This window comes from Rutilus rutilus (assembly GCF_951802725.1).
Source record: "Rutilus rutilus genome assembly, chromosome: 22".
NCBI lineage: Eukaryota > Metazoa > Chordata > Actinopteri > Cypriniformes > Leuciscidae > Rutilus > Rutilus rutilus.
The window spans coordinates 8,907,040-8,934,728 of record NC_140227.1 but is presented as its reverse complement, the minus strand read 5'-3'; the positions used below and the strand labels follow the sequence as shown (position 1 = coordinate 8,934,728).

Sequence of the window (27,689 nt, the reverse complement as noted above, 5' to 3'; positions counted from 1 at the left end):
AGTATAATGTAAAAAATATATTAGAATGTGGAAAAAGTGACAAAGGAAAGAAATATTTGTTTTATTTTTTAAAGAGGACTGGACTGGAAAGACGAGTATGAAGTGACATGATAATTGACAGCAGATGGCAGTAATGCAGATTTTTGGATGCCAACTGGCAACTGCCGTAAAACACCAAAGAAGAAGAAGAACAACAACAAAAGTCATGATAAGGGGAGAGGAATCAGCTGAACATGTGATTAGTGAATGTGTCAAATATGAAAATCAAAGGATAAAATTAAAAGAGGAATTACTGAAATTTGGGGAAAATATGTTGAACCTTAAAAATCTTTTTAAAATTGGAGAGCAGATAATGGGAGCTTTGTTTAACTTTTTGAGAGAAACTGGTTAAATGAAAAGGATTTAATTGATCGGTGAAGTTATTATAAAGGTAGAAAAAAGGTAAAGTAAAGGTTGTATTGGGATGCTTATGTTTCTGGCCCACACTCCAGCACAGTAGGTGGCGGATATGCACCTTAAATGCCGGTTGCCACCCGCCAATAAAGAAAGAAAGAAGAAAAGAAAGTCATGATGAGATCAGACATTCTCTGGATGTACTCGTGTAATAAAATTAAACTGTGGTTAAATTACTTAGCCTAATCTCAATCTTAATCTAAATATGCATCCTTGACTTTTGAATTCAACGCACAAGAATCCGCAGATAATTTACATCTTCCACACTAACACAAACATGAACACTACGAGCATGACCATTCACTTTGTATGAATTAACTTTCAGAAATTAGCCGACATGAAATCTAACGTTTTCAATATTGCAGCTGCAAGACAAAGTACAAGGCAAAAAAATACAAGACAAACCTCAGAATATCACAACCCGCTCAAAAGGTCCATATGCAATCTGATTTGCCTTTTCAGCAGACAGATGACAGCATGTTTATTGGTTTGAGTGTGGTTTTTGAGGCGGGGAAAATCTTAATTGACTTTTCACTTAATGGACTCTGTTTGCATTCACTCATTTCCCAAAGTCATCTTGAATGTTGAAATTTGAATACAAATGATACATTTGAGAGAACATCACATAAGCTGACTTCATAAATTGATGTTGATTTTCCTAAAATGTTTTTAGTCACCATTATGGCGATTAGTGATCCCTTTGGTTAGGCACTTGGAACTTCATTGATGTCACTGTAATTCTCTTCCTGTTGATGCAGCGATTGCAACAAGAAATCAGTTATTTGGTTTCAAAGAAAGAGAAGTGTATAAAAAAAAAAAATAATAATAATATATATATATATATATATATATATATATTTATGTGTGTATATGAATGAATGCTTTTTCTAAGTAAATCCAACTAATTAGATTTTACAGTGTACATTGTGGGAACTCCTCCCTTCTCCACTTTTGTTGAAATATTATGGGCTAACACCAGCTTGGAACAGCTGGCCAATTGTCGCAAAGTATGCAAATACTGACAGGCAGTATAAAATGCATGGGTACGACAATTGCGTCAGAAACTCTTTCTTCACGCTGTCATCGTTGAAGTTGCACCTGAGGACTAGTTACCTTTTCTTCCTCGCATCCGATGGCTAACCTTTGCAGGATTTGTGCGTGCCCCATCGACCCGCCCCACACCTATGAGTATTGCACCGCCTGCCTGGGCCTGGCCCTGGCTGAAGCAGCCTTCTTGGACTCCATGTGCGTGCACTGCGCCGACCTGCCGGTGCGCACTTGAGAACCAGGAAGGGTTTTTGCTATTACGGGGTCGAGGCCCACTGGCGCCAGCGAGCCGCTGGTGGGCCCTCTCCCACCCAGAAACGACAGTGACGATGAGGCCTGGGGCCATAGTCCTCTGCCGTCGCCATGTTCCACCGGTCCTTTTCGCGGACGCGCTGGACTTGACGTGAAATGCTCCGGAAAAAAGGAGTAAGTTGAATTTCGTAGGTAACTGTAGTCGGGCCGCCGCCAGGCTGCTTCGAGGAGGAGGACTCCGTTCTTCCACGACTTCCACAAGCATGTGGTAAAGTCGTGGTCTGCACCCCAATCGGCGCGTGTCCAAAGGGACGAGGCGGAAGCCCACGGCTCTGTGCGCATGCCCCCCATCGAGGAGACCGTCGTCGTGCATCTGTGCCCGTCCGTTCATCTCTGGGCATCTTGCAGTTCGCAGCTCATCTGTCTGAAAAAAGAAAGGCTCCAATCACTCCCTACGGCCTCTTGGTGACACCGTGTAGTCAGTCACTGAGCATTTGTCAGAGGCGCAGAAGCGTGAAGGCTATGAGTCACGAATGTTGCCCCGTCGCTCGTTCCAGCCCTCGTCGAGGTCTCTCTCTTTGTTAGCACCTTGTCCCACCTAAGATTGACTGAGCAGTCTCTCTTTAATGTCACACCCTTCAAAGCACAGTATGTTTCTCTGCCCGCTTATCTGCTGAGCTGTCATCCTCTCATGACGCTGACGCTCAGAGCGCTGTTTGCCCTGTAACAGGGCTTTGCGGATGTATGTGAATCGCGTGGCCGCATTCCTTCAGTCGGGCCAGCTTTTTGTGTCCTTTGGTTGCTGTACTAAGGGAAAGACATGAACCGTCTCAAAACAGAGACTTTCTCACTGGATTGTGGACGCTGCCGCGCTGGCTTACGCTTGTCAGGGGAAGGTTTGTCCCCTTAACATGAGCTTTTTCGACGAGGGCTGTTGCCTCTTTGTGGGCCTGGTCTAGAGTAATGTCTAGCCAGGATTTATGTTTTGCTGCTGGCTGGTCTTCTCAGAACACCTTTGCTAGATTTTACAAGCTGAATGTACCGTCTGTGGCGTCTCCAGTGCTTTCGTTGAGTTAAGTTCCTTACTCATGTATTGTGAACTGCTCTAGTTGTATGCAGTGGTTACCGCTATGCTGACTCTGTGTATATGGCTACTAGTATTTAATACAGCTGTCACCGCTACCGCCGTTGACACTGTTTAGTTTCATGCTTGAGTGCTTATTGTGTTGTGTCTGCCTTGGATCAGTGCAGCCTTCGCTTTCATTGCGTTGTATATGCAAATTTTAATAGGGTCGGAGCTGATGTCTCATTGGTCTAGTTCCGCCTATCAGATGCGACGAGAACTATAGCGGCGCAGCTATTGGCTGACTGTCTGTCTCCTCCGTGGCTGTGTAGCTTGGCCCCGTTTTTCCGGGCTTATCTTCACTACTCTCACGGCGCGATTTAATATGGTTCCCACAGCATCAGCTGATGCAATGTAGAAGTTACCGCTCTCGAAAGGAAACGTCTCCGGTTGCTATCGTAACTTCGGTTCCCTGAGAGGCGGGAACAAGACATTGCGTTAGCCGCCATGTTTTCAACAAAAGTGGAGAAGGGAGGAATTCCCGCAGCGTCAGCTGACGCAATATAGATGTTACCACCTCTCATCGAATCAAGGTTACGATAGTAACCGGAGACGTTCACCTGGATGTTTAAAGCATAAAGCTGCAGTCCGTAGTTTTTCCTCTTTTTCGCCATCTCTGTTCAAAATCTGCAATTGCAGTTATTCGCGGAATTATCAACTTTACGTGCGTTGTGCCTCGGCATGGCACAGCGCGGATGAATCCAATGTTTTGAGGAGAACGTGCGGTTGTCAATCACCGCGCCGGTGTGGATACTGTCATTCGCAATCACAGATTCTACTTTTTGGAAGTATGACCAACATAAGAATTTTCACCGTAAAATGTCATCTGAAGAAGTAACATCCACTTTTGTTCTGACCAACTAAGGGAAAAAAGCATTGCAGTAAATCGCGCCGAATAAATCTAACGATTGCTTATCATATCACATCAAACCGTGCAAATTATACTTTATTCTCAAATTGTTGATGTTAACAACATCAGCATTGCGTGACTACATTTAATGCCCTTCTGATATTTATCCTTGTTTTCGCACGGGCCGGTTGCAGTCTCTTTTTTTCGCGTTTGTTCGGGTGAATCTCCAGTTGTCACTGGTCATTGTCGTTTGAACCTTTCTGGATCCGCCATCAAATTGATTTTAATTATATCAAGTGCTGTAAGAAAAGGCTATAAAAATAAATTTCCAACTCCAACATCCTCACACGCAATATAGCCTACTAGCCGAGACACCTTCGTTATGTGTACAGATGTGACGTAATAACGCAAAGACATGCTCGAATTTCCCGCGGAAATCCACCAGTACCACTGGAATTAACAACATTATTACAAGCTTACCGTTTTGAATCGAGCTAAGGCAAGCAGTTTTGAACACTGGTTGGTTATGTACTTGCTCAAAAAGTTATTTTGGATAATTTGTAACCCAAAAAAGCTACAGACTGCAGCTTTAACAACAGATTTTAAAATACTTTTAGGTGAATGTCATTGTCATTGTCATATTGGTGAATGTCATTGTCATATTGTAGTGATTAAAAAACAAACAAACAAAAAAACATTAAACTTTAATCATCTTCAAGAAACCCTTTTCAAGCCAAGGACTTCTTGCTGGACAGAGAGTTAAAGCAGGGACCCCCTTTTAGTCTGGCCTCTAGATAGCACCATAATGTATTTTTCTTTAAATCTAATTAAATTTAATATTATGCAATTGCTTACATTGCTATGCTGTTAAAATAATTATTATTGATGAGTCATTTGTACATCACATTTACATTTACAAAGCAAAAATGACCTCTAGTGGAAGTTAACTTAATATTGTTTTATAACAATTAGTTTAAGAACTCAAAAAATAATTGGCAAACACCTCGTGCCACAGACAAACCCCCTATAGGGTCAAGAACTCCTGTTGAAGACCCTAGGTCTATGCTGTAAATAACAAGTGAAACTATCATATTATAGTATACGGAAGTATTAAGAACATATGTTATGTATTTCATTATGCGATTAATAATTGTTTCAGATTGAAAAGAAAATAGTTCAATTCTATTCTATTCTATTCTATTCTATTCTATTCTATTCTATTCTATTCTATTCTATTCTATTCTATTCTGCGCATGGGACTTTTACTGTAAAATTTCGCCATAACTCTGCGTCGCTCACGTTGCGTCGCAGTTCGCTAAAATATTCGCAGTAAGATGGCGCTGTCTGGAGGGGCGGATAGAGGATCTCACAGCATGGATAAGAGCATAACACTCCCTCCGGATGAAATCTTCCGCAATTTGGAGAACGCCAAGAGGTTCGCTATAGATATAGGTATCATTACAAGCAAACTTCCACTCTTTTTCTGTTCTTGTTCGCAGTACAGTCACTTGTGGAGTTTGGACGTGGCAGAGTTTGTTGGGCAGGGCTGTGCTCAAACCTGTTAGCGCGTGCTGCTAATCTGACAGTTCATTCAATGTATGTGAGAAACATCATCAAACGTTTATAATGGAGACGTCGAGGCTGTAGATATCGACTGAATAATGTTGATTATAGAAATAACCCCGAACGATGAGATCTGTATTTGTTCTTCTGGACTGCAAAGTGCAATCATCATCATCATCATCATCATCATTATTATAATTGTCAATAGTTTTTGATGGACTTTGTCTTTAACAGTTACCCCTGGTGTAATGTGTTAATAACAGAATGATTATCGTATACGATAAGGTTAAGTGTATGTAAATATAGAATATAGAATAAAGAAACGATTTGACCTCATCTTATCTGACAGGTGGTTCTTTGACAAAACTGGCCTATTATTCCACTGTTCAGCACAAAGTTGCCAAAGTCAGGTCATTTGATCATAAAGCGAAGGTAAGCTTGCAGGTAAGATTTTCTAATTTAACCCCATGACATAGGGTCCTTTTGTTTGGAGACAGGGGAGGGAGTATCAGAAATTTGGATGGGAAATTAATAGACTTAAAAAAAAGTAAAACAAAACAAATTTTAATTAATGTTAGATTGAATAATATTATATAAATCAGTCATTTATATCAGCCCCTGAGCTTGTAAAAGCTTCATTATCCAAGTGTACTAACACACAAGGTCTCTGAGCACTTGCATCTAAAATATGCAACATATATCATGAATAAAGAAGAGTAAATGTAAGAATTAAAAAAAAGAAAATGGAACAGTATAAATGTATGTTTGCATTATGTACTTTTTCAATATAATATTTCAGAGTAAACTGTAAAAGAGAATAGTGGCTGTTAAATGTCTGTTATAGATATGTATGGCTTCAGGGAAGGACCTGTTTTTGTTTCTGGATGTTTTGGGACTCAGTGCTCTATACCGCTTACTAAAGGGCAGGAGTACAGAGATAGTACCAATTATTCTTTTAGTTTTACTGATTGTCTGATTTGGTGACCAAGGATATGCTGACACCGCTGTCCCTTTGTCTAAAAAGGTGTGTTCAGCTGCAATAGATAGCTATCACCAATGTCAGTTAAGTTCCTGCTTGATGGTGTTACAAATTAGCTCAAATAGGAGATATTAATAGTTAATCATAACTTGGTGTTGAAAGTAAACTAAACTGTCTACAAATAGGAACCTTGCATTAGATCCCAGTCTATTAAGGTATTGCAGGAGGTAGTGCATTTCATTTTAACTGCGCAGGGTTCTAATGGTCATACCTTAGTTGTTTTTTTATTTATTTGTGTATGAGCGACTATTAGAAACCAACAGTACAGCGAATTTGTGACCACCGACAACTTAATCCCTGTCAGTGTGAACAGGACTTTTAGCATGGCACGTATATGAAAGGGTGAAATTCAGGTAAAAAACTGAGATGAGAAGAGCCAGTGTCTACACATTGCTTTGGTTTCGGTGATTGTCTTTAACAAGTACACCACCAATCAAATTAAGGATAATGGGTATTTACAAAGTAAACATTTCAGACATCATCTATTTTGGTAATGTCCGAATCGCTCAAAACTCTTTTTAGGCTCCAAACCTGCCACTATCAGTACACTTTTTTTTTTTTTTTTACTCAGGATTTTACGAAAAAAGGTGACTGTTAATAATTAATAGTTATTAATCATAATAATTAATTGCTGATCAGAAGTTTGTGGTAGAAAATAAGTACAAAATTTTTTTTTTTTTTTTTTTTTTTAGGTAGTGAAAATAACTTTTGATGCTGACATGGCAATAACAAATAAGAAGATAAAAAAACTCTATATTTTGTGGGTATTATTTATACTATATAAGTTTATACTTGGTTTTAACACATGTTATTTAGGAAAAAGTAATGCAAACAGACATTTTAGTACTGGTTTCTTGTTGATTGTCTTGTTGAACAAATGCAGAAACACTCCAGTGTGAACATAATAAAGTAATGATTGCCTGATCAATAGCTACAGTAGTAGTAACTGCATAGGATTATACACATCCTCAGTATGTGTGAGAATAACCTGACAATGGATTTACCTATATTAATTTCTCTCCATGAGTAATCACTAATGGCATAGTTATAAGTGTCTGACTTTGTGGATAAGTACACTATCCAAATATATGCTTGTCCATCTGTTATTAGAGTGATGCTTGTCTTGGAATGTCATGTTTTGAAAATAAATCTGGTTATTTTCTAGAATCATGTTGGTTAAAACATATTTAAATCTAGTTGTAATATTATATTATACATAATATTTAAATTATGGTAGCACTTTACAGTAATATTTTGTATGTAAACATTAGTTACAACAATAATTATACAGTTATAATTATCATTTATAATAAATATAATTATTGTATTATTATTAATTGAAGGCATTTTACCTGTGGATGTCTTGTCTATTTAATCATGTATTATAATTTTTGATTTTTACTGGTTTCCAGGAAACAGATGGTGACCCTCTTTATGAGATATCTGTACAGGAAGAGATTACTGCCCGTCTTCACTTTATCAAATTTGAGAATGCTTACATTGAAACCTGCCTGGATTTCATTAAGGACCACTTGGTTAACACAGAAACCAAAGTTATCAAAGCTACTGGTGGAGGGGCGCACAAGTTCAAGGATTTGATTGAGAAAAAGTTAAAGCTAAAGTGAGTAGAATTTTAGAGCTTACCGAGAACCGCAATACAGACATGCTTTGAGTTCAATGATTTGAATAATCAAGCATTTATTGTGTATTGTTGTAATGGTAGTTGTATATATTTTTTTCTCTTAGAGTGGACAAAGAGGATGAAATGACTTGTCTGATTAAGGGATGCAACTTTGTTCTGAAGAATATCCCCCATGAGGCTTTTGTGTATGCCAGACACGCTGATTCTGAATTCCGGTTCCAGAATACACACCCAGACATCTTCCCATACCTGCTTATAAACATTGGATCTGGAGTCTCAATAGTAAAGGTACATTTTGCACTGGGTCTACATGTCTTTGTGACATTGACACACTACACACACACAGAAATGCTGAGTTTGTGGAGTGTGAACTGTGACTTTCTAAAGGGAGCGTCCATGTTTTTTTTTTTAAGGTTGAATCAGAGGACAAATTTGAGCGTATTGGTGGCAGCTCTATAGGTGGTGGCACTTTTTGGGGTCTTGGAGCTTTACTCACAAAAACTAAGGTGGTTCATTTTGTGAATTTTTACTAGGAATATCTGTTTATTCTTAATTTTTCATGCACTTACTTATTTTGAATTTCCATTCCCATTCTCCGTCTTAGAGGTTTGATGAACTTTTGCAGTTAGCTTCCAAAGGACAACACACAAATGTGGATATGCTTGTTAAAGACATCTATGGAGGTGCTTATGGGTCCCTGGGTTTAACTGGTGACCTCATTGCAAGTAGCTTTGGGAAATCAGCCACCACAGACAAAGGTAAAGTAATGATCATGTGCTTTGATTGTAAAGAGAGGCAGTTTATTGTATGATCTGTTTTACTCACCCAAGAAGAGTCATTTGACCCTTCACCCAGTGGGCAGTGTTATTCTTGTCAAAAGAAGCCAAAGGTCTTTGGTTTCACAAAGGCGTGTATGAGGGAAATATAACAGAGACCTGCAGTGGTGTTTTTGAAGGTCTAAAGTAATATAAAAACAAACAAGAGACCAGCAGAGTGTTTGGCTGGTGAATATGCCACAACATACTTAACATCTTTATTATTACATATGCACTGTTTAGCACCATGTATTTAAATTAAGGAATAGTTTACTTGCAGGGTAATATATATATATATATATATATATATATATATATATATATTCCTGCTTTGAAAATATTTTGGCGACCACCAAAGATTTATTTGAAAATTTCATTTGATGATACCTGCCGTTCTGCAGTGCCGGTACCCGCTGATAGCAGGCTTCTTTAAAACTCTCCTGTGAAGAGCGTCAAAGGTTAATATTTACAACGTGTTTTTGCAGTGTTGAGCTTTGTAGCCAATCCACAGACATGTCTGTTGAGCACGTGAATGCAATGGCCAATCATATGTTGAAGATAGTTAGAATCTGCTCAACACCGCTCAAAATGATTTTTTGTTCAACGTGAGTTCTGCACGTTGACGAATCCTTTCATTATAATGAAGTATAAATACGATGTCAATAAGAGATTCATTGTACAGCGTAGACAGCTTCATTGATTATAACGGGAGTTTTTGCAAGAGTGCAGCGTTGTGTACCTCGTGTTGTATTTGACAGCTATAGCGATTATAATCGCAGCGAGTCTTTCTTCGCTTTCTCTCTTTTTCATGCTGCTAACTACACATTGTTTCTGGATTGACAAGCATATTCAGGGCTCGACATCAACGCTTGTCCGCTTGTCCGGGACAAGTGGATTTTTTGAAGGGACAAGTGAAAGAGAATTTTACTTGCCCGACCGGACAAGTAGCTGATTACAACGTCAATAACAAAAAGTTATTAAAGTAGGGAATCACTAAAACGAGAGAATGATTATCATTTTATAACATTTATTGTAAGTTGCGATCGATAGTGGAAATGTCTATTACTGACGGTCAGGGCCGTAGCTAGAGGATTCGGGGCCCCCTGAAAAAATATTGATGTGGGCCCCCACCACCCTCCACCAATATCATACTGTACAATAGATGAGCATGGAGGCCCACATATAACAGAATATGGTGATGTTGTTTTAAAACCTTTGTTTTAAAAGTTAAATGTTATATAAAAATTACAACAAATAAAAACTAACAAAAAGCAAGAAATTGTTAAATAATAATAAAACTGTTATAATTCATAAATCAAAATGTAACCATTTAGAAATTGAGAAGAATGCAGTCAAATTAAAAAAATGAAATCATTTATTGTCTTATTTTTTAATAAAGATAATATGGAACTGGTAATTTATTATTAAAGGTGCTCTAAGTGATGTCACGCGTTTTTTAAGCCAAAACATTTTTTGTCACATCCAGCAAACATCTCCTCACTATCCGCTAGCTGCCTGTTCCCTGAACACACTGTAAAAAAAACGCAGTCTCTGTAGACAGCCCAGGCTCCACAAACGGCAACATAAACAAACTGGGCTCACCAGCACCACGAAACACAACAACAGTGTTCCAGCCAATAACTGGCGAGAAGTATTTGAGGGTGGGGTTTGGGGGGTTATTGCCAGTCAAATATTGACTTTTTATAGTGTTTCAGCAGCGAAAATAGTTCCAAACAAAGATCACAGCAGAACCATAGCGCATCTCACAGGAACACTCAATGGTATTTTCATTACTGAATGAATCAGTCATTTGAACAAATCGTTTGAATGACTCAATGACTGTCGTCTACCGCCACCTACTGGCGGCTTAGTGTTATGTTTAAATGTATCATTCTTTCCATCGTTTCTTATTTGTATATTCAAAAATATTTAATACAATCTAATAACAATATTTAATGCAGTTGTAATTTTTCAGTGTAAATATTTAATTTGATCAGCCTTTAAAGGTGCAGATATGACAATATGCAGATTTGAATATACCAAAGCTGGTTGAACACTGATGAGAATGTTGCTTCAGAATAAATTATATTTACAACACAAATTATTATTTATTTTTTCCCGGACAAGAAACCTTTTTACTCATACAAGTGAATGACAGATTTACTTGTCCGAAGGAGAAGCACATGTAAAGGCTTAATGTCGAGCCCTGATATTTGAATCGATTGACAGTGATAACCTTGGAATGGACGGAACAAAACATTCTGATACTGTATGTCAAATGATCTGTCCATTAAGTCTCGGAGTGTGAATGCAAAATAATAAACCTGCCACTTTTTCTATGTAATGTGTTACTTTGTTGTTCTTTTTATTACAAAATTTTCAAATCAGTCACTCAGTGACTTTTTACATATAAATTTACAGATTTTTAAATATAAAATAGTTCTAAGCTCTTTGTTTTATGATCTGTCCTGACAGTAATTTTTTTATTTAATTTCATAAATAAATAGGATAAGTTTATATTACAAACTGTTTCTTTGCATTTATTTTAGATTTGTTGTCTGTACTGGGCTTGCAATTCATATGGGTAGGGCACTGTGTGTGTGTGTGTGGATGACCGTGTTCGTCCGCCACCACTGATGACCATTTTTGACCCAGGAAAAACCCTGACGTGGCAGTTATAAGATCTCCCTTACTTAGATGGGCATTTTGTGTTTGTATGTATTACTCAAGAGTTCTCCAAAGAAGACATGGCAAAGAGTCTACTGCACATGATAAGCAATGACATTGGACAGCTGGCCTGCCTCTACGCCAAACTGCATAACCTTACCAGAGTCTATTTTGGAGGATTCTTCATTCGAGGACACCCCGTCACTATGCACACCATCACCTATAGCATCAACTTCTTCACTAAGGTCTCCAACCGTTACTTTTTAAATGTTCATAAGCTGTGTAATAACATCAATAATGATTAAATGGCTTGCTGGAAAACGTGATCAGGTCAAACGTGCCATTCTTACCAAATATTTTGTTTATTTGATCATTGTCCCAGGCAACTAATTTCTATCATAGCTAGTTTAATGTGTCTCTTATTACCCTCTTTTATTTCTTATTGTATAATACAACAATGACTACATGTTATTTCTTACTTTCATGTTCAAGATAGAAATCTCATTACATCCTGCTATGTTTTTCTGTGGATATTTTGGATAAAGAATTGGATTTATTTGTAGGGGGAGGTCCAGGCTTTATTTCTAAGACATGAAGGATATCTTGGTGCTATTGGTGCCTTTTTGAAGGGGGCAGAAGAAGACAGTAAGTTATTGTCATATATACACAACAAAACTGTTTAGCACTTTCTCCAGAGAGTGTAGTTTGTTTTATAGACTTCTTTTTTTTTTTTTTTTTAGACCCTAACCAGTACAGCTGGGGAGAGAACTATGCTGGCAGCTCTGGTCTCATGAGTGTTTCTCCAGAGTTAAATCCTGTGCAGCGGGCTCGTAGCGGAACGGTAAGTTGGCACAGAGAAGAGGCCCACTGTAAATTTGCTGCTGCAGTATTTTTATTTTTTTGATAGACAAAGTAGATTGTAGTCGGATTTATATGTTAAGTGCAGTATATTTATAGATTTGGTCAACTGAGATGCATGCTACGTATCCTTCATGACCTATTTTGTGTTCTCCGTAATGTTCTCATTTCATCTCTTTTCTTTTTTTCTTCTCCATCCATCTTCCCCACCTATTCCATAACCTTTTGCCTCAGTTTTCAGTAAGTACTTTTCCATCCAGGATTTTCTTGGAGTTTTCTCTGGATGCTTTTTGCTTTCAAGAAATGCTCAACCTTTAGCTGTTGTGACAATCAGTGGTAGCATTATTATCTAAAAATACAAGAGTCTCAGAAGGTTATTGCGTGTGCTGCCATGGATGTTACTCAGTGTGATGCATTTGGTTTTCATGAGTGCAAACGGTGCACCTTAACAAGTAGTACACAAGCACTCTCCATCTTGTATGTTTGACAGTTGCTGCTGTGGGAAATGTCATAAAGGTGGCATTTTGATTGCACTGTTAGGACCTGTTTACACAGAACTTGTTTTTGCACTGTAAAAAAAAAAAAAAAAAGCTTTCCAACTCAAACATGCATTAGATGGACGTATTTGACCATTGCGCCACTTGTCATTGCTGCTTTTTCAGTGTTGCATGCATTTGTGCCATGTTTTAAAATGCAGAGCTAAGTTTAGCTTTTAAACACATTTCAAGACACTGCCTTCTCCATTTAGCAGCACTGTGGTTCTGCATTGTGCTCTACTGTTTTGTTGTCTCTGTGACCAGCCCCTTAGAGTTACAACCACAAATAACAGTTAAGTATGGCTAGTAAATAAAGTGCTGCAGAGATGACGTATTTTTGTTATCCAAAACTAGGAAACATGTTATATTTTAGCAACTTCCGGTTCCATCGTCCTGAAGTCAATGTTTTTTTTTAAATGGGTGTTTGGTTAAAGGGGACCTATTATGCAAAATTCACTTTTATAAGGTTTTTGAACAGATTGTGTGTCTACATTGTGTGTAACAACCAGTCTATAAAAAAAATCCACCCACTCCCTTTTTTTAAAAATAATTCCCATAAATCATAAACAGTCTCTCCAAAAGAGCAGTTCCACATTTCCCCCTACATTTACGTAAGAGTATGTGGAAGCCCTGCCCATGACTGGTGACGATCTGCCCTATTAGCATAGATACCAACCTGAGTGAGCCGCAGCAGTCCGTCATTTCTGTTTACTCGCTGAAGTAGCTGGTGATATACAATGTCTTACAAATATTCTGTTATTGGATGTATCAATGAACATAAGAGTCTCCATAGACTCCTCAATTTCGAATTTCATTTATGAAGGAAATGTGCCGAAGAAAATCGTTAAAGTGTTATGTATTTGCACAAATCTTTTTCGCCGGATCTTTTTTACACCGTGTCACAAGTGAGGGTCAGTTGCAGTTCAATGCTGGATTTGCCCAAAAGTTGTTTCTGAAATCTTTTAGTTTAACATGATGGTACATGCTAGTCGATGAGTTGAATCAATTTAACTCCACCACAACTACATAAATGTATCCACTAACTGTTCAGAAACATCCAGTTGCATTCTAAAAGTTGTAACTTCTTCCTGAGTCTCTCCATCTGTGTCCGACTCAGTTTCGAACATGTGCTTGAACACCACTACTGACATTTTGGCTACATGACATTCTCCAGTTTTGTTGTTGCCAGAGTATCTGAAGCACAAGCTGTAAAGGCTCTGCCTTCTTCTGGAAAGGGAGTTTAAAGAGACACACAAATCGGCGTGTTTTTGCTCACCCAAATAGGGGCAAATTTTACAAGCTATAATGAATGACCTGTGGGGTATTTTGAGCTGAAACTTTACAGACACATTCTGGGGACATCAGAGACTTTATATTACATCTTATGAAAAGGGGCATAATAGGTCCCTTTTAAAGGCCAGAAATAAAATCTGTGGTGAACCCAAGATCAATATATTTTCCTGTTTAATTCTACAATATAAAGTACATCAGTAATACTCCCTTGTGATTTATTTTAATGCATTTAATTACTTGAGTCTTGAGCAAGTGGCTAAATGGGACTACATAGGTTGTTGAGGACATTAAAGTCAGCATGAAACGGAAGTTGCAATAGTCTTTTCTTCACTGTTGTGACATATCTAAGTGAAATTACTTCCCGATCAAGAAAAAAATATATAGGATGGGACTTGATTTTGTCTACCGGGAATTGATTGGGTTGTTATCTTTTGCTATTGTTGCGGTATCATGCGAGTGACAAAAAAAGATTTGTAGATTTTGATTTCATGGTGACTTTAAACATCACACTTAACAGGGAAACTCATTTACTCACTAGTATGCTTTCACAGCCTTGTTGTGTTTTATAATTGTGCTCTTACAAGCTATTCTAACTCAGACTTTCAGGTAAAATGTTTTTTTTTTTTTTTAATAAAGACTGAAAGTGTTGTTGGAAGCTGTTATTGTTTTAACCTTTTCTTGGTTTCACCAGCATTTCTGTTGAGGATGTATTGCAGTTCCTTTGCAGATGAATGCACAAATTGCCATTTAGTACATTGTGGGTACTTACTTACTATTCCTACATTGTCTCCAGTTCGACATGTTGGAGATGGACCGCCTGGAGAGGCAGCTAGTAAACCTTCCCCTGCTGCAGGACCCAACCTCTTATATTCCAGACACAGTGGACTTGACTGAGGATGCTTTGTCTCGGGATTACTGGCTCTTCTGCTTTGAGGATGCATTGGATGGGGTGAGGCTTCGAGGCTAATTTGCTATGTTAACTTCTAAGAAAATAAGTATACAGGTCTCACAACTCAGCCTGAAGGCCAGTAAACTTTACAGCTTATTCTGAACAACAACTACCCACTGGGATTTTCTGACCGTCATGTAAAGCGACTAACAATGTGTTTAATTTGAAACAAAAATTGACCAGTATAGGGGAAAATAGCATAGCTGTGTCCTTCTGTGAACAGTGTCCTTTTATAAACTTCTATGAAGACATTGGTTAGCTGGTTCAGGTGTGTTTGATTAGGGTTGGAGCTAAACTCTGCAGGATAGCGGCTCTCTAGGACCGAACTTGTCTACCCCTGGCCTAGACTTTCAATAGAAGAAAGAAATTAAAAAAATATCTATATGACACTATATGCAGTGTTTTTCCCCGTGGTATCGGAAATGGTATTGAATATTGATACTTTTCAAGGTATCGTATTGAAGCTAGAAATTCCAGTATCGTGACAACACGCATGTAATAAATTATGTTTATATATTTGAAAGCATTGAATAACTATCGAATCGCAATTCATTTGATTCCTAGCATTTAAAAAAAAAAAAAAAGTGAAAGGCAAAAAAGGCAACAGTGGCAAGGAACCAAAACTCCATCGGGTGACAGAATGGAGAAAAAAAACCTTGGGAGAAACCAGGCTCTGGAAGCATCTCTTTCAGTAGCTTAGTCGGAGTAGGGTCTAACATACATGTTGTTGATTTTGATGATTTAACGAGTTTAGACAATTCTTCCTCTCCTATTGCAACGAATGAATGGATTTTTTCCTCAGGGACACTACGATGCACTGCCTGATGCGATACTGTAGTAGACGGTTGCATTGTTTTAATTTTCTCTCCAAAATGATCAATCTTTTAAGTAAAGAAGTTCATAAAGTCGTTACTGCTATGCTCTTTGGAAACTTCAGAAGTAGAAGCTTTATTTCTTGTTAATTTAGCCACTGTATCATATAAATACCTAGGGTTGTGTTTGTTTTCTTCTAAGAGAGTCGAAAAATAAGCAGATCTAGCAATTTTTAAGGCCTTTCTGTACGCAATCGTGCTCTCTCCACGAAATTCGAAAAACGTCTAGTTTTGTTTTCTTCCAGTTGTGCTCCATTTTTCTGGCTGCTCTTAAAGGACAAGTTCGGAATTTTACACTTAAAGCCCTGTTTTCAGATAGTTTCTGATGAAATAGAACGGTTAAGATTGAAATTTGGACACATGCTGCTGGCCCGAGAATGTTCGGTTTCTGTGGTAGCACCCCCCCACCTCCACAATGGCTGCATAGGTGCACTGGAACAATCCTTCCTAAAACGCATTAAACTTTCGTTTACAAAGATGTGAAACTCACCGAGTGGTCAGGGGTGTTCACTGATATGCTCACACAAAAATCGCTGCAAAAGATGCTTTCCCACAGGTTTTATCATAGTTTTTGTGCTTTCCAACAGGTTTTATCGTAGTTCTGTCAGGTCCATTAAGTCAAGAACACACAGACAATAAAAATAAAGAATTTTCATTGAATAGATTGCAAACAAGTTGATGTTCCTGAATTGAAATTTGGCGGTATGGCTCTGTTCAGGGAGTCCTCTGACCTTTCATGAGCACCATGAAATAGCAGAGAGTCAGAGGACAGCAGCAGCAGCATTAGGGAACGCTCACACAGTTTAGGACTGTGAGAGCTAAAATATCCCCCCTGTGAACAGAGCAGGCAACATGACATAAAGCAATGCCACGTTATGCATAAGGAGGAGCTGGGGAGGTGGCGGGCAGCAGAAGCAAGCAGCAAGCATGTATGAGCAAACTGAATGTGCTTTAAATAGGGCGCCTTGTTTGAGCTTTGGCCATTGAGCAGCGAGGGGAGTTAACGAGCTAATGCAGCTCAGCTGGAGCAGATCAGCTGACGGGACAGTGTTCTTAGCAAACAGCATTAGCAGCGTCTTGACTACCTGGCCTGCCAGAACTGACGCTGACGCTCAATTTTTTGTCCAACTCCATTGACTTGTATTGGATGTGCTGTGAGGTACGGTATTACTCCGCCGCCGGAAACGGAAATGGGGTTGTTTGTATTCTTTCTGTAGTCTTATGCAGTCGCGGTATCGTAGGCTACGCTATCCAAACATTTTTAAGACAGCGATCTTCTGCTTCTTCTGTGTATTCAATGAAATGCCAGTGGTTTGCTTGCAATTGGCAAAGGTGCATTATCGCCACCAACTGGGCTGGAGTGTCTATTATTCAAGCTCTCAATGGAAGAATGTACGGGTGTGAGGTCCACAGTTTTACAACGAATGGTAAAACACCTGTTGGAAAGCATCTTTTGCAGCGATTTTTGTGTGAGCATATCAGTGAACACCCCTGACCACTCGGTGAGTTTCACGTCTTTGTAAACGAAAGTTTAATGCGTTTTAGGAAGGATTGTTCCAGTGCACCTATGCAGCCATTGTGGAGGTGGGGGGGTACTACCACAGAAACCGAAAATTTTCCGCCAGCAGCATGTGTCCAAATTTCAATCTTAACCGTTCTATTTCATTAGAAACGATCTGAAAACAGGGCTTTAAGTGTAAAATACCGAACTTGTCCTTTAAGGGCCCGAGTGTGCTCGTTGTACCACGGGTTTGGACTATTTTCTTTAATCTTCAAGCGCAACTGTCTCTAAAGTGCTGGAAAAGAGAGTCAAAAGTTTCTGTCGCAATATCGAGTTCTTTTAAGCTATCTGGGATGCTGAGGAGATGAAACTGATCAGGAATATTATTAATAAAGCAATCTTTAGTGGCAGAAGTGATAGTTCTAACATATTTGTAACATGGAGTCGGCTTTGCAACCTTGGCTAAATGGAGTATACTCGAGACTAGATAACGATCTGAGATGTCATCGCTCTGCTGCAGAATTTCAACGGCATCAACATTGATTCCATGTGACAATTTTAGATCTAAAGTATGATTATGACAATGAGTGGGTCCTGACACGTGTTGTCTAACTCCAATAGAGTTCAGAATGTCTCTAAATGCCAATCCCAATACGTCTTTTTCGTTATCTACATGTATATTAAAATCACCAAAAATTAAGACTTTATCTGCAGCCAGTACTAACTCCGATAAAAAAATCAGAAAATTCTTTGATAAAGTCTGTATGGTGGCTTGTATACAGTAGCTAGCACAAATGTCAAGGGGGATTTATCATTTACACTAGATAGTGTTACATTAAGCACCAACACTTCAAAATAATTATATTTGAAAGTAGATTTCTCAGTAATTCTGAAGATATTACTGTGAATTACAGCAACACCTCCCCCTTTTCCTTTCAGACGTGGCTTGTTTTTATAACAGTAATCTTGGGGGGTGGACTCATTTAAAGTAATGTAATCGTCTGGTTTGAGCCAGTTTTCTGTCAAACACAGCACATCTGGATTATAATCTGTAATCATATCAGTAACAATTTTGAAGTAAGGGATTGAATATTCAGCAACCAGAGCTTAATCAGTTGTTTATCTCTATTAGATTTATTTTTTATTTGTTGAACATCAATGAAATTTGGACCCTTAAATGGGTTTGGGAGTTTTTTGTATTTCCTAGTTTGGGGAACAGACACAGTCTCTATATAATGATATCTAAGTGAAAGTGTCTCTGTGTGATGGGATTTATCTGACCTCTGTGACATTAGACAGCTAGCAGACGGTCTGTTTAGCCAGTCTGTCTGCTTCCTGACCTGGGCCCCAGAATTACATAGTCAAGGATCAACTCTGAGACTGTGTGCCATATTACTAGACAGAAGAGCAGCACCATTCCAGGAGGGATGAATACCATCTCTTTTCAACAGGTCAGGTCTACCCCAAAAACTTTTCCAATTGTCTATGAACCCTATATTATTTTGCGGACACCACTTAGACCGCCAGCCATTGAGTGAGGACCGTCTACCTACTATCTCACCACTCCGGCGAACAGGAAGGGGGCATGTAAAGGGAACTGTAGTGTATTGAGTTGTATGTAAACTTAGGAATAAGCACTGTTTGGACACTCTAGAGATTAACTCTGGGTTAGTTTTTGGTTGGCAAGTTCATTGTCCAAAAGACCTGTGTTCACAGAGTTTGGTAATTCATATTGTGCAGTAAACCAAAAGAACACCGTTGTCCCGACTCTTTTTTGTGTTGTTTGAACGGTGTCAAAACACAGCTGGAACCATTGACAGTGAAAACTCTTCACATGTGCTCTCAATCATAACCACTACTGAATATCTGAACACAAACAATGATTAAATGCACAGTGGCAGATCTTCTTCTGTCTGTCCTCCAAAATGTAATCAAATATATATTTCTGCACGTGTAAACTAACTGTCTAAGCAAAATAAATTTGTTTTCAAGATGAACAGGTTGCCACCACTGCGGCAACAGGTTGCCACCACTCTTTAGTCTCTTGTAGGAGGCATGATAAATCATTTTCCATCCAAATTCTGTTATCATTATCATAGTTTAGGTCAAATGACTTTGTTCATATTTTCTGTGCTCGTTTTGTCAGTTTGACCTAAAGCCAACATGTCCGCCCATGGTGCTGGACATCCTGACTTTGTAGAAAGTAGGCTATAGTTGAAGATAGTTCAGCTGTGAAAAAAGACAAGAAATGTGTATGACTGAATTTTAGTATATTTACTATATTTCGCACATTACATTATTTTTTGCATAAAATAAATTATAGGATTATTGATGACTTTGGCCTTTTTTATACCCTAATAGGGCAATGTATCCTGGAAGATACAACTCATAACATCCAAACTACATCAAATATTGAAAAAAAAATTCCTTTGTTTTATTTAAGTCCAGATGATATAAAAAGTATCATGAATTTTATTTTTTTTGCTGATCATTTTCCACTCTTGCCTATTTAAGGGTTACATTTCCTGTTACGACTCAGAGTGAGAAACCACTTCAGACGATTCAGTGCGTACAAGGAACTGACCAATCAATTCAAACTGATCGCAAACCAATTCAGTTATTTTTTCCAACTTGTTTGATCAAGTCTTTGAACAGAATCGACTCAAAAGAGTGATTCATTTGTGAATGGCGCATCGCTCATGCCCCAGAAAAAAGCTTGGAATAACTATACGTATTTCTTAACATTAAGACTTAAGTTGATTTATCCACGTTTTAATATGCTCTCGTTCATAGAGATTTTTAGATTGATACCGTGGCTTTTTAGGTTGGGTAGAATCTGCAATCTCTGGCCCAGTTTGTTTGCTGGATGCAATACACTGTGTTTCCTGCCAACTGGCATCCTGGGGTGTAGAAATACTATTGGGTGAACTGGCAGTGGGTAAGATCACACAGATCAAAACAAAAACAGACATTCCAACACGGAACGCACATTTCAAAGTAAAATAACTGGCTGTAGAAGTGTTTTTCAGAGAAACGAGTATGTGAACTAAATATCTGCAAACATATTATGGTATTTTTATGCTTTAGTAGAGTGAAAAAGTTACATACAGCACCTTTAAAGTAAAAGTTCCCAGTTTTAAATCTACTTTTAAAAGTACATGTATTTTGTTACTACCCACCTCTGATTAGGAGTGATAGCGCAGTTTTCTAATAGGCTACATGAATTATGCTTTTGCATGAGTGTATTAAGGCAATAGCCTTGTGGGCAGCATATCAACATGTACCACAGCTGTGCCACAGGCGATTAAGCGTTTGTGTCCTGGCACGAGGATCAGGCTTTTCAAACCAACATCATAATTTTGTCTCTAGTTTAATATTTGTCAATAATACATATTTTTTAAAATGTACATTTATTGATTTGAAACAACTTTCGAAGCTTTATTCATTATCTGCCATTTTTATTAGTAGGTCTAGTAAGCTGTTTATTAGTGCCCAAGCCCTGAAAGGGCGAAGGCCCTATTGTTTCCGGAAGGATTTTTTTTTTTTTTAGGGCCCAAGCCCTGAAAGGGCGAAGGCCCTATTGTTTCCGGAAGGAATTTTTCATTTTTTTTATTATTCTTTTTATTTTTTTTGCCACTTTTGGGGCCCTTAACATGCTCAAAAACTCTTGAAATTTTGCACACACGTCAGAACCTGCGGCCATCAGGGCCGGGCTGAAGCTGGTACCGGGGTGTGGCAGGGAGGCTTGACAGCGCTCCCTGGAATGGGGTCCGATGTATGTAATAATATGAAACTCAGTACACCTATAGATCTCATCGGGCCGAACAACTTTCAACTAAGTTTTACAAAAGCCCAACAGGAAGTCGGTTATTATGGTTATTCTGACTCGCTATATCTTTTCTAACTGATCGGACTTACGGTTTTCCTAAAAATGACGATCAATGACGATCTGGCGATACGTCCGCGATTTTAATGCGATATGGCTCAGCTTGTCAGTTAACTACGGCTCTTTGTAGTAAATGCCGCTCCATCTGAAAGCAGGTGATGGCGATTTACTACTAATCAAGGAACCGGCTTTACTGACGAGATGTGCATAACAATCTCACGATTTAAATCACCCAGCCCTACCTATATCTCTGTATCAGAACATCGTATAGAGATGAGGTTTGGCTCTTTTGACTCATGCTAGCAAACAGCACTTCCAACATGCTACACATGCTAGCAGTGAATAGCTACATGCTAATAGCGATTAGTTAAGTGCTAAATGATGCCAAGATCATGCTAAGAACTCTATAAAAACTCCATAGTAACCATCTGTGACAACTACCAACCACCTAGTAACACCATATCAACCGCCCTGAATACCTTAGCAACCGCCTAGCAACACCATAGCAACCACCCAGAACACCCTAGCAACCACCTAGCAACCGCCTAGCAACCACCCAGAATACCTTAGCAACCGCCTAGCAACACCACAGCAACCACCTAGAACACCCTAGCAACCACCCAAAACACCCTAGCAACCACCTAGCAACCACCCAGAACACCCTAGCAACCAACCAAAATACCCTAGCAACCGCCTAGCAACACCATAGCAACCACCCAGAACACCCTAGCAACCGCCTAGCAAGCACCCAGAATACCTTAGCAACCACCTTGCAACACCATAGCAACCACCCAGAACACCCTAGCAACCACCTAGCAACCACTCAGAATACCCTAGCAACCGCCTAGCAACCACCCAAAACACCATAGTAACTGCCTAGCAACCACCCAGAATACCTTAGCAACCACCTTACAACACCATAGCAACCACCCAGAATACCCTAGCAACCGCCTAACAACACCATAGCAACCACCCATAACACCCTAGCAACCACCCAAAACACCATAGCAACTGCCTAGCAACCACCCAGAACACCCTAGCAACCGCCTAGCAACAACCTAGCAACCGCCTAGCAACACCCTAGCAACCACCCAGAATACCCTAGCAACCACCTAGCAACACCATAGCAACCACCCCAAATACCCTAGCAACTGCCTAGCAACAGCCTAGCAACCATCCAGTACACACTAGCAACCACCCAAAAGACCCTAGCAACCACCCAAAATACCCTAGCAACCACCCAGAATACCTTAGCAACCACCCAAAACATCCTAGTAACCACCCAAAATTCCCTAGCAACCGCCTAGCAACCACCCAGAACACCCTAGCAACCACCCAAAATACCCTAGCAACGGCATAGCAACCACCCATAATACCCTAGCAACCACCCAGAACACCCTAGCAACCGCTTAGCAACCACCCAGAATACCCTAGCAACCGCCTAGCAACACCATAGCGACCACCCATAACATCCTAGCAAGCGCCTAGCATAAAACGTTCCTGGTCCAAACTTTCTCAAGCCAACTTAAAGTTTGTCTCGACGAACTTTCGCATCTAGTTTCTATATAAAATTATACAAATATCAGAACTAAACCCATTTTATTCTTTTTTTTTTTCAATTTAATAATTGTTTATATATGTATGCAAATAAGTATTTGAACGCCTGAGAAAATCAATGTTAATATTTGGTACAGTAGCCTTTGTTTGCAATTACAGAGGTCAAACGTTTCCTGTTTTTCACCAGGTTTGCACACACTGCAGGAGGGATTTTGGCCCACTCCTCCACACAGATCTTCTCTAGATCAGTCAGGTTTCTGGGCTGTCGCTGAGAAACACGGAGTTTGAGCTCCCTCCAAAGATTCTCTATTGGGTTTAGGTCTGGAGACTGGCTAGGCCACGCCAGAACCTTGATATGCTTCTTACAGAGCCACTCCTTGGTTATCCTGGCTGTGTGCTTCGGGTCATTGTCATATTGGAAGACCCAGCCTCGACCCATCTTCAATGCTCTAACTGAGGGAAGGAGGTTGTTCCCCAAAATCTCGCAATACATGGCCTCGGTCATCCTCTCCTTAATACAGTGCAGTCACCCTGTCCCATGTGCAGAAAAACACCCCCAAAGCATGATGCTACCACCCCCATGCTTCACAGTAGGGATGGTGTTCTTGGGATGGTACTCATCATTCTTCTTCCTTCAAACACGTTTAGTGGAATTATGACCAAAAAGTTCTATTTTGGTCTCATCTGACCACATGACTTTCTCCCATGACTCCTCTGGATCATCCAAATGGTCATTGGCAAACTTAAGACGGGCCTTGACATGTGCTGGTTTAAGCAGGGGAACCTTCCGTGCCATGCATGATTTCAAACCATGACGTCTTAGTGTATTACCAACAGTAACCTTGGAAACGGTGGTCCCAGCTCTTTTCAGGTCATTGACCAGCTCCTCCCGTGTGTAGTTCTGGGCTGATTTCTCACCTTTCTTAGGATCATTGAGACCCCACGAGGTGAGATCTTGCATGGAGCGCCAATCCGAGGGAGATTGACAGTCATGTTTAGCTTCTTCCATTTTCTAATGATTGCTCCAACAGTGGACCTTTTTTCACCAAGCTGCTTGGCAATTTCCCCGTAGCCCTTTCCAGCCTTGTGGAGGTGTACAATTTTGTCTCTAGTGTCTTTGGACAGCTCTTTGGTCTTGGGCATGTTAGTAGTTGGATTCTTACTGATTGTATGGGGTGGACAGGTGTCTTTATGCAGCTAACGACCTCAAACAGGTGCATCTAATTTAGGATAATAAATGGAGTGGAGGTGGACATTTTAAAGGCAGACTAACAGGTCTTTGAGGGTCAGAATTCTAGCTGATAGACAGGTGTTCAAATACTTATTTGCAGCTGTATCATACAAATAAATAGTTAAAAAATCATATATTGTGATTTCTGGATTTTTTTTTTTTAGATTGTCTCTCACAGTGGACATGCACCTACGATGACAATTTCAGACCCCTCCATGATTTCCAAGTGGGAGAACTTGCAAAATAGCAGGGTGTTCAAATACTTATTTTCCTCACTGTATATATATATATATATATATATATATATATATATATATATATATATATATATATATATATATTAGTGCTGTCAATCGATTAAAAATTTTAACTAGATTAATCACACATTTTTTCTGTGATTAATCGCAATAAAAAAAGAAATGTTTTTGTACGTTTTTAATATATTTTATAATGTAATAATTTCACAGTTAATCAAATTAATGTAGAAACAACATAAAGACAGTATATTTTAAATAATTGTTTTATGGCATCTTTTTATGAATGAAGGCCAGTATTACTGATATTAATACAGCTACTGATTTTTTTTTTTCACATTTATTAGGCTTCAAAAATATAACAGTTTTTAATTTAAGTGAACTTAAAACAATGCTAACATAAACCCATAATAAATGTCATATTTATTCGTGCCCTTCCTGTCTTAACAGTTAGGAAATATACAGAAATTTAATAAAGTTATCAAAGTTATATGCAGTCTGCACTGCATAAACTATAAATTAAATAGTTAATCCTTATTAAAGCTACAAAAGTTATTTAGTCAACAGCAGTGAGTCATTTTCTCTGTTCCCTTTGTTCTTTAACTTTACTGACAGGAAGCTTTATTGGCTGCTGTCCCTTTAAGAGCAGACACACACACACACGCGGAGCTCACCGTTTATATACTGTCTATGGATCTCACACGCGCCTCATTCTCTCGCAACTCTTTGTTCATTTTAGACTTTATATAAATCATTTAAGACTGCTCTTATGAGGATAATCGACAAAATTATTGTTATTGTTATTGTTAGTTCAAGCGCGAAAGAGAACTGGATTCTGGCGCCCTGTCTATGTGTGTGTGTGTGTGTGTGTGTGTCACATAAGGACATTCACAGACAGCGCATTCTCTTTTGTCTTGCCGCGCTTGAAATGTTTAAAAGCATTTAAATGAATAAGAGCGTGATCATATAATGTAAAGCTAGCCAACGGATGGCAGAAAAGACGGATGCTGCGTTAATTGCGTTAAATATTTTAACACGTTAAACCAGACAAAAATTAATCGCATGCGTTAACGCGTTAACGTTGACAGCACTAATATATATATATATATATATATATATATATATATATATATATATATATATATATATATATATATATATATATATATATATATATATATATACACTGCTCAAAAAAATTAAGGGAACACTTAAACAACACAATGTAACTCCAAGTCAATCACACTTCTGTGAAATCAAACTGTCCACTTAGGAAGCAACACTGATTGACAATCAATTTCACATGCTGTTGTGCGAATGGAATAGACGACCGGTGGAAATTATAGGCAATTAGCAAGACACCGCCAATAAAGGAGTGGTTCTGCAGGTGGTGACCACAGACCACTTCTCAGTTCCTATGCTTTCTGGCTGATGTTTTGGTCACTTTTGAATGCTGGCGGTGCTTTCACTCTAGTGGTAGCATGAGATGGAGTCTACAACCCACACAATTGGCTCAGGTAGTGCAGCTCATCCAGAATAGCACATCAATGCGAGCTGTGGCAAGAAGGTTTGCTGTGTCTGTCAGGATAGTGTCCAGAGCATGGAGGCGCTACCAGGAGACAGGCCAGTACATCAGGAGACGTGGAGGAAGCCGTAGGAGGGCAACAACCCAGCAGCAGGACCGCTACCTTTGTGCAAGGAGGAGCAGGAGGAACACTGCCAGAGCCCTGCAAAATGACCTCCAGTAGGCCACAAATGTGCATGTGTCTGCTCAAACGGGCAGAAACAGACTCCATGAGGGTGGTATGAGGGCCCGACGTCCACAGGTGGGGGTTGTGCTTACAGCCCAACACCGTGCAGGACGTTTGGCATTTGCCAGAGAACACCAAGATTGGCAAATTCGCCACTGGCGCCCTGTGCTCTTCACAGATGAAAGCAGGTTCACACTGAGCACATGTGACAGACGTGACAGAGTCTGGAGACGCCATGGACAACGTTCTGATGCCTGCTTTCACCTGTGGACGTTGGGCCCTCATACCACCCTCATGGAGTCTGTTTCTGACCGTTTGAGCAGACACATGCACATTTGTGGCCTACTGGAGGTCATTTTGCAGGGCTCTGGCAGTGTTCCTCCTGCTCCTCCTTGCAAAAAGGCGGAGGTAGCGGTCCTGCTGCTGGGTTGTTGCCCTCCTACGGCCTCCTCCACGTCTCCTGATGTACTGGCCTGTCTCCTGGTAGCGCCTCCATGCTCTGGACACTATGCTGACAGACACAGCAAACCTTCTTGCCACAGCTCGCATTGATGTGCCATCCTGGATGAGCTGCACTACCTGAGCCACTTGTGTGACTCCGTCTCATGCTACCACTAGAGTGAAAGCACCGCCAGCATTCAAAAGTGACCAAAACATCAGCCAGAAAGCATAGGAACTGAGAAGTGGTCTGTGGTCACCACCTGCAGAACCACTCCTTTATTGGGGGTGTCTTGCTAATTGCCTATAATTTCCACCGGTCGTCTATTCCATTCGCACAACAGCATGTGAAATTGATTGTCAATCAGTGTTGCTTCCTAAGTGGACAGTTTAATTTCACAGAAGTGTGATTGACTTGGAGTTACATTGTGTTGTTTAAGTGTTCCCTTAATTTTTTTGAGCAGTGTATATTAGGGGTGACCCCGAATAGTCGAAGATTCGATGCTTCGATTGGAGGAGCCTGATTCGACTACCGATCTCACGGTCGAATCTTCGCAGAGGTGTTATGAAACGAGGATCATGCCACTTTGGCTATATGAGGGCGCTCAATGTCTGAAAAAAGTGAAAGGGCTGAACGTGAAAAAAGCTTTTAAAACGCTTAAAAGGCACTTTAACGTGGCTTAATACACAGTACACACTTTATTAAGAAACCATACTATGTGCAGATAAGCACATGAACCCAGAATATGAACGCAATGCGTTCCTCCTATAGTAAAGCGTTTTCTTTACATAATTTGATATTTTAATTTAACTATTGAGATTAAGTCGTTAAACGTTTTTCACGTTAAGTGTTTTAGAATGTATTTTATCCGCGCGCACAAAAGACTCCAACTGACACAGACAGAGTGAAAGACTGGATTTTGTTCTCTCGATCAGGTAGGGTACAAGTGATTTCAAAACTTTTCAGCCGGTTCTAATTAGATTTTTGGATGCTGTGAACATTTTTAGCTAAAAAGACTGCCACTCCAGTTTAGCATTTATTGTTGTTTCTGCAGTTAAAAAGACAAAGTTGAAAATTCTGGCTACTATCGTTATTTTAATAATTTCTTTAT

At 39.4% G+C, this 27,689-nt stretch overlaps 1 protein-coding gene across 4 annotated transcripts in view; it reads left to right on the top strand.

Annotated features, from left to right (window-relative positions):
* Window positions 1-5,032: 5,032 nt before the first annotated feature.
* pank4 (pantothenate kinase 4 (inactive)) overlaps window positions 5,033-27,689 on the top strand; it is a 39,955-nt gene continuing 17,298 nt past the window's right edge. Inside the window, exons 1-10 of one of the 4 annotated variants that reach the window (XM_084395671.1) lie at window positions 5,033-5,160; window positions 5,638-5,720; window positions 7,740-7,948; window positions 8,074-8,257; window positions 8,383-8,475; window positions 8,574-8,727; window positions 11,515-11,696; window positions 12,015-12,096; window positions 12,192-12,292; window positions 14,932-15,087. In XM_084395671.1, coding sequence (XP_084251797.1) covers window positions 5,127-5,160; window positions 5,638-5,720; window positions 7,740-7,948; window positions 8,074-8,257; window positions 8,383-8,475; window positions 8,574-8,727; window positions 11,515-11,696; window positions 12,015-12,096; window positions 12,192-12,292; window positions 14,932-15,087 — 1,278 coding nt within the window. In that variant the 5' untranslated portion in view covers window positions 5,033-5,126. Of the gene's footprint in view, window positions 5,178-5,637; window positions 5,733-7,739; window positions 7,949-8,073; window positions 8,258-8,382; window positions 8,476-8,573; window positions 8,728-11,514; window positions 11,697-12,014; window positions 12,097-12,191; window positions 12,293-14,931; window positions 15,088-27,689 lie in introns of all 4 variants that reach the window. The other 3 variants (XM_084395669.1, XM_084395668.1, XM_084395670.1) reach the window with 3 other exon arrangements.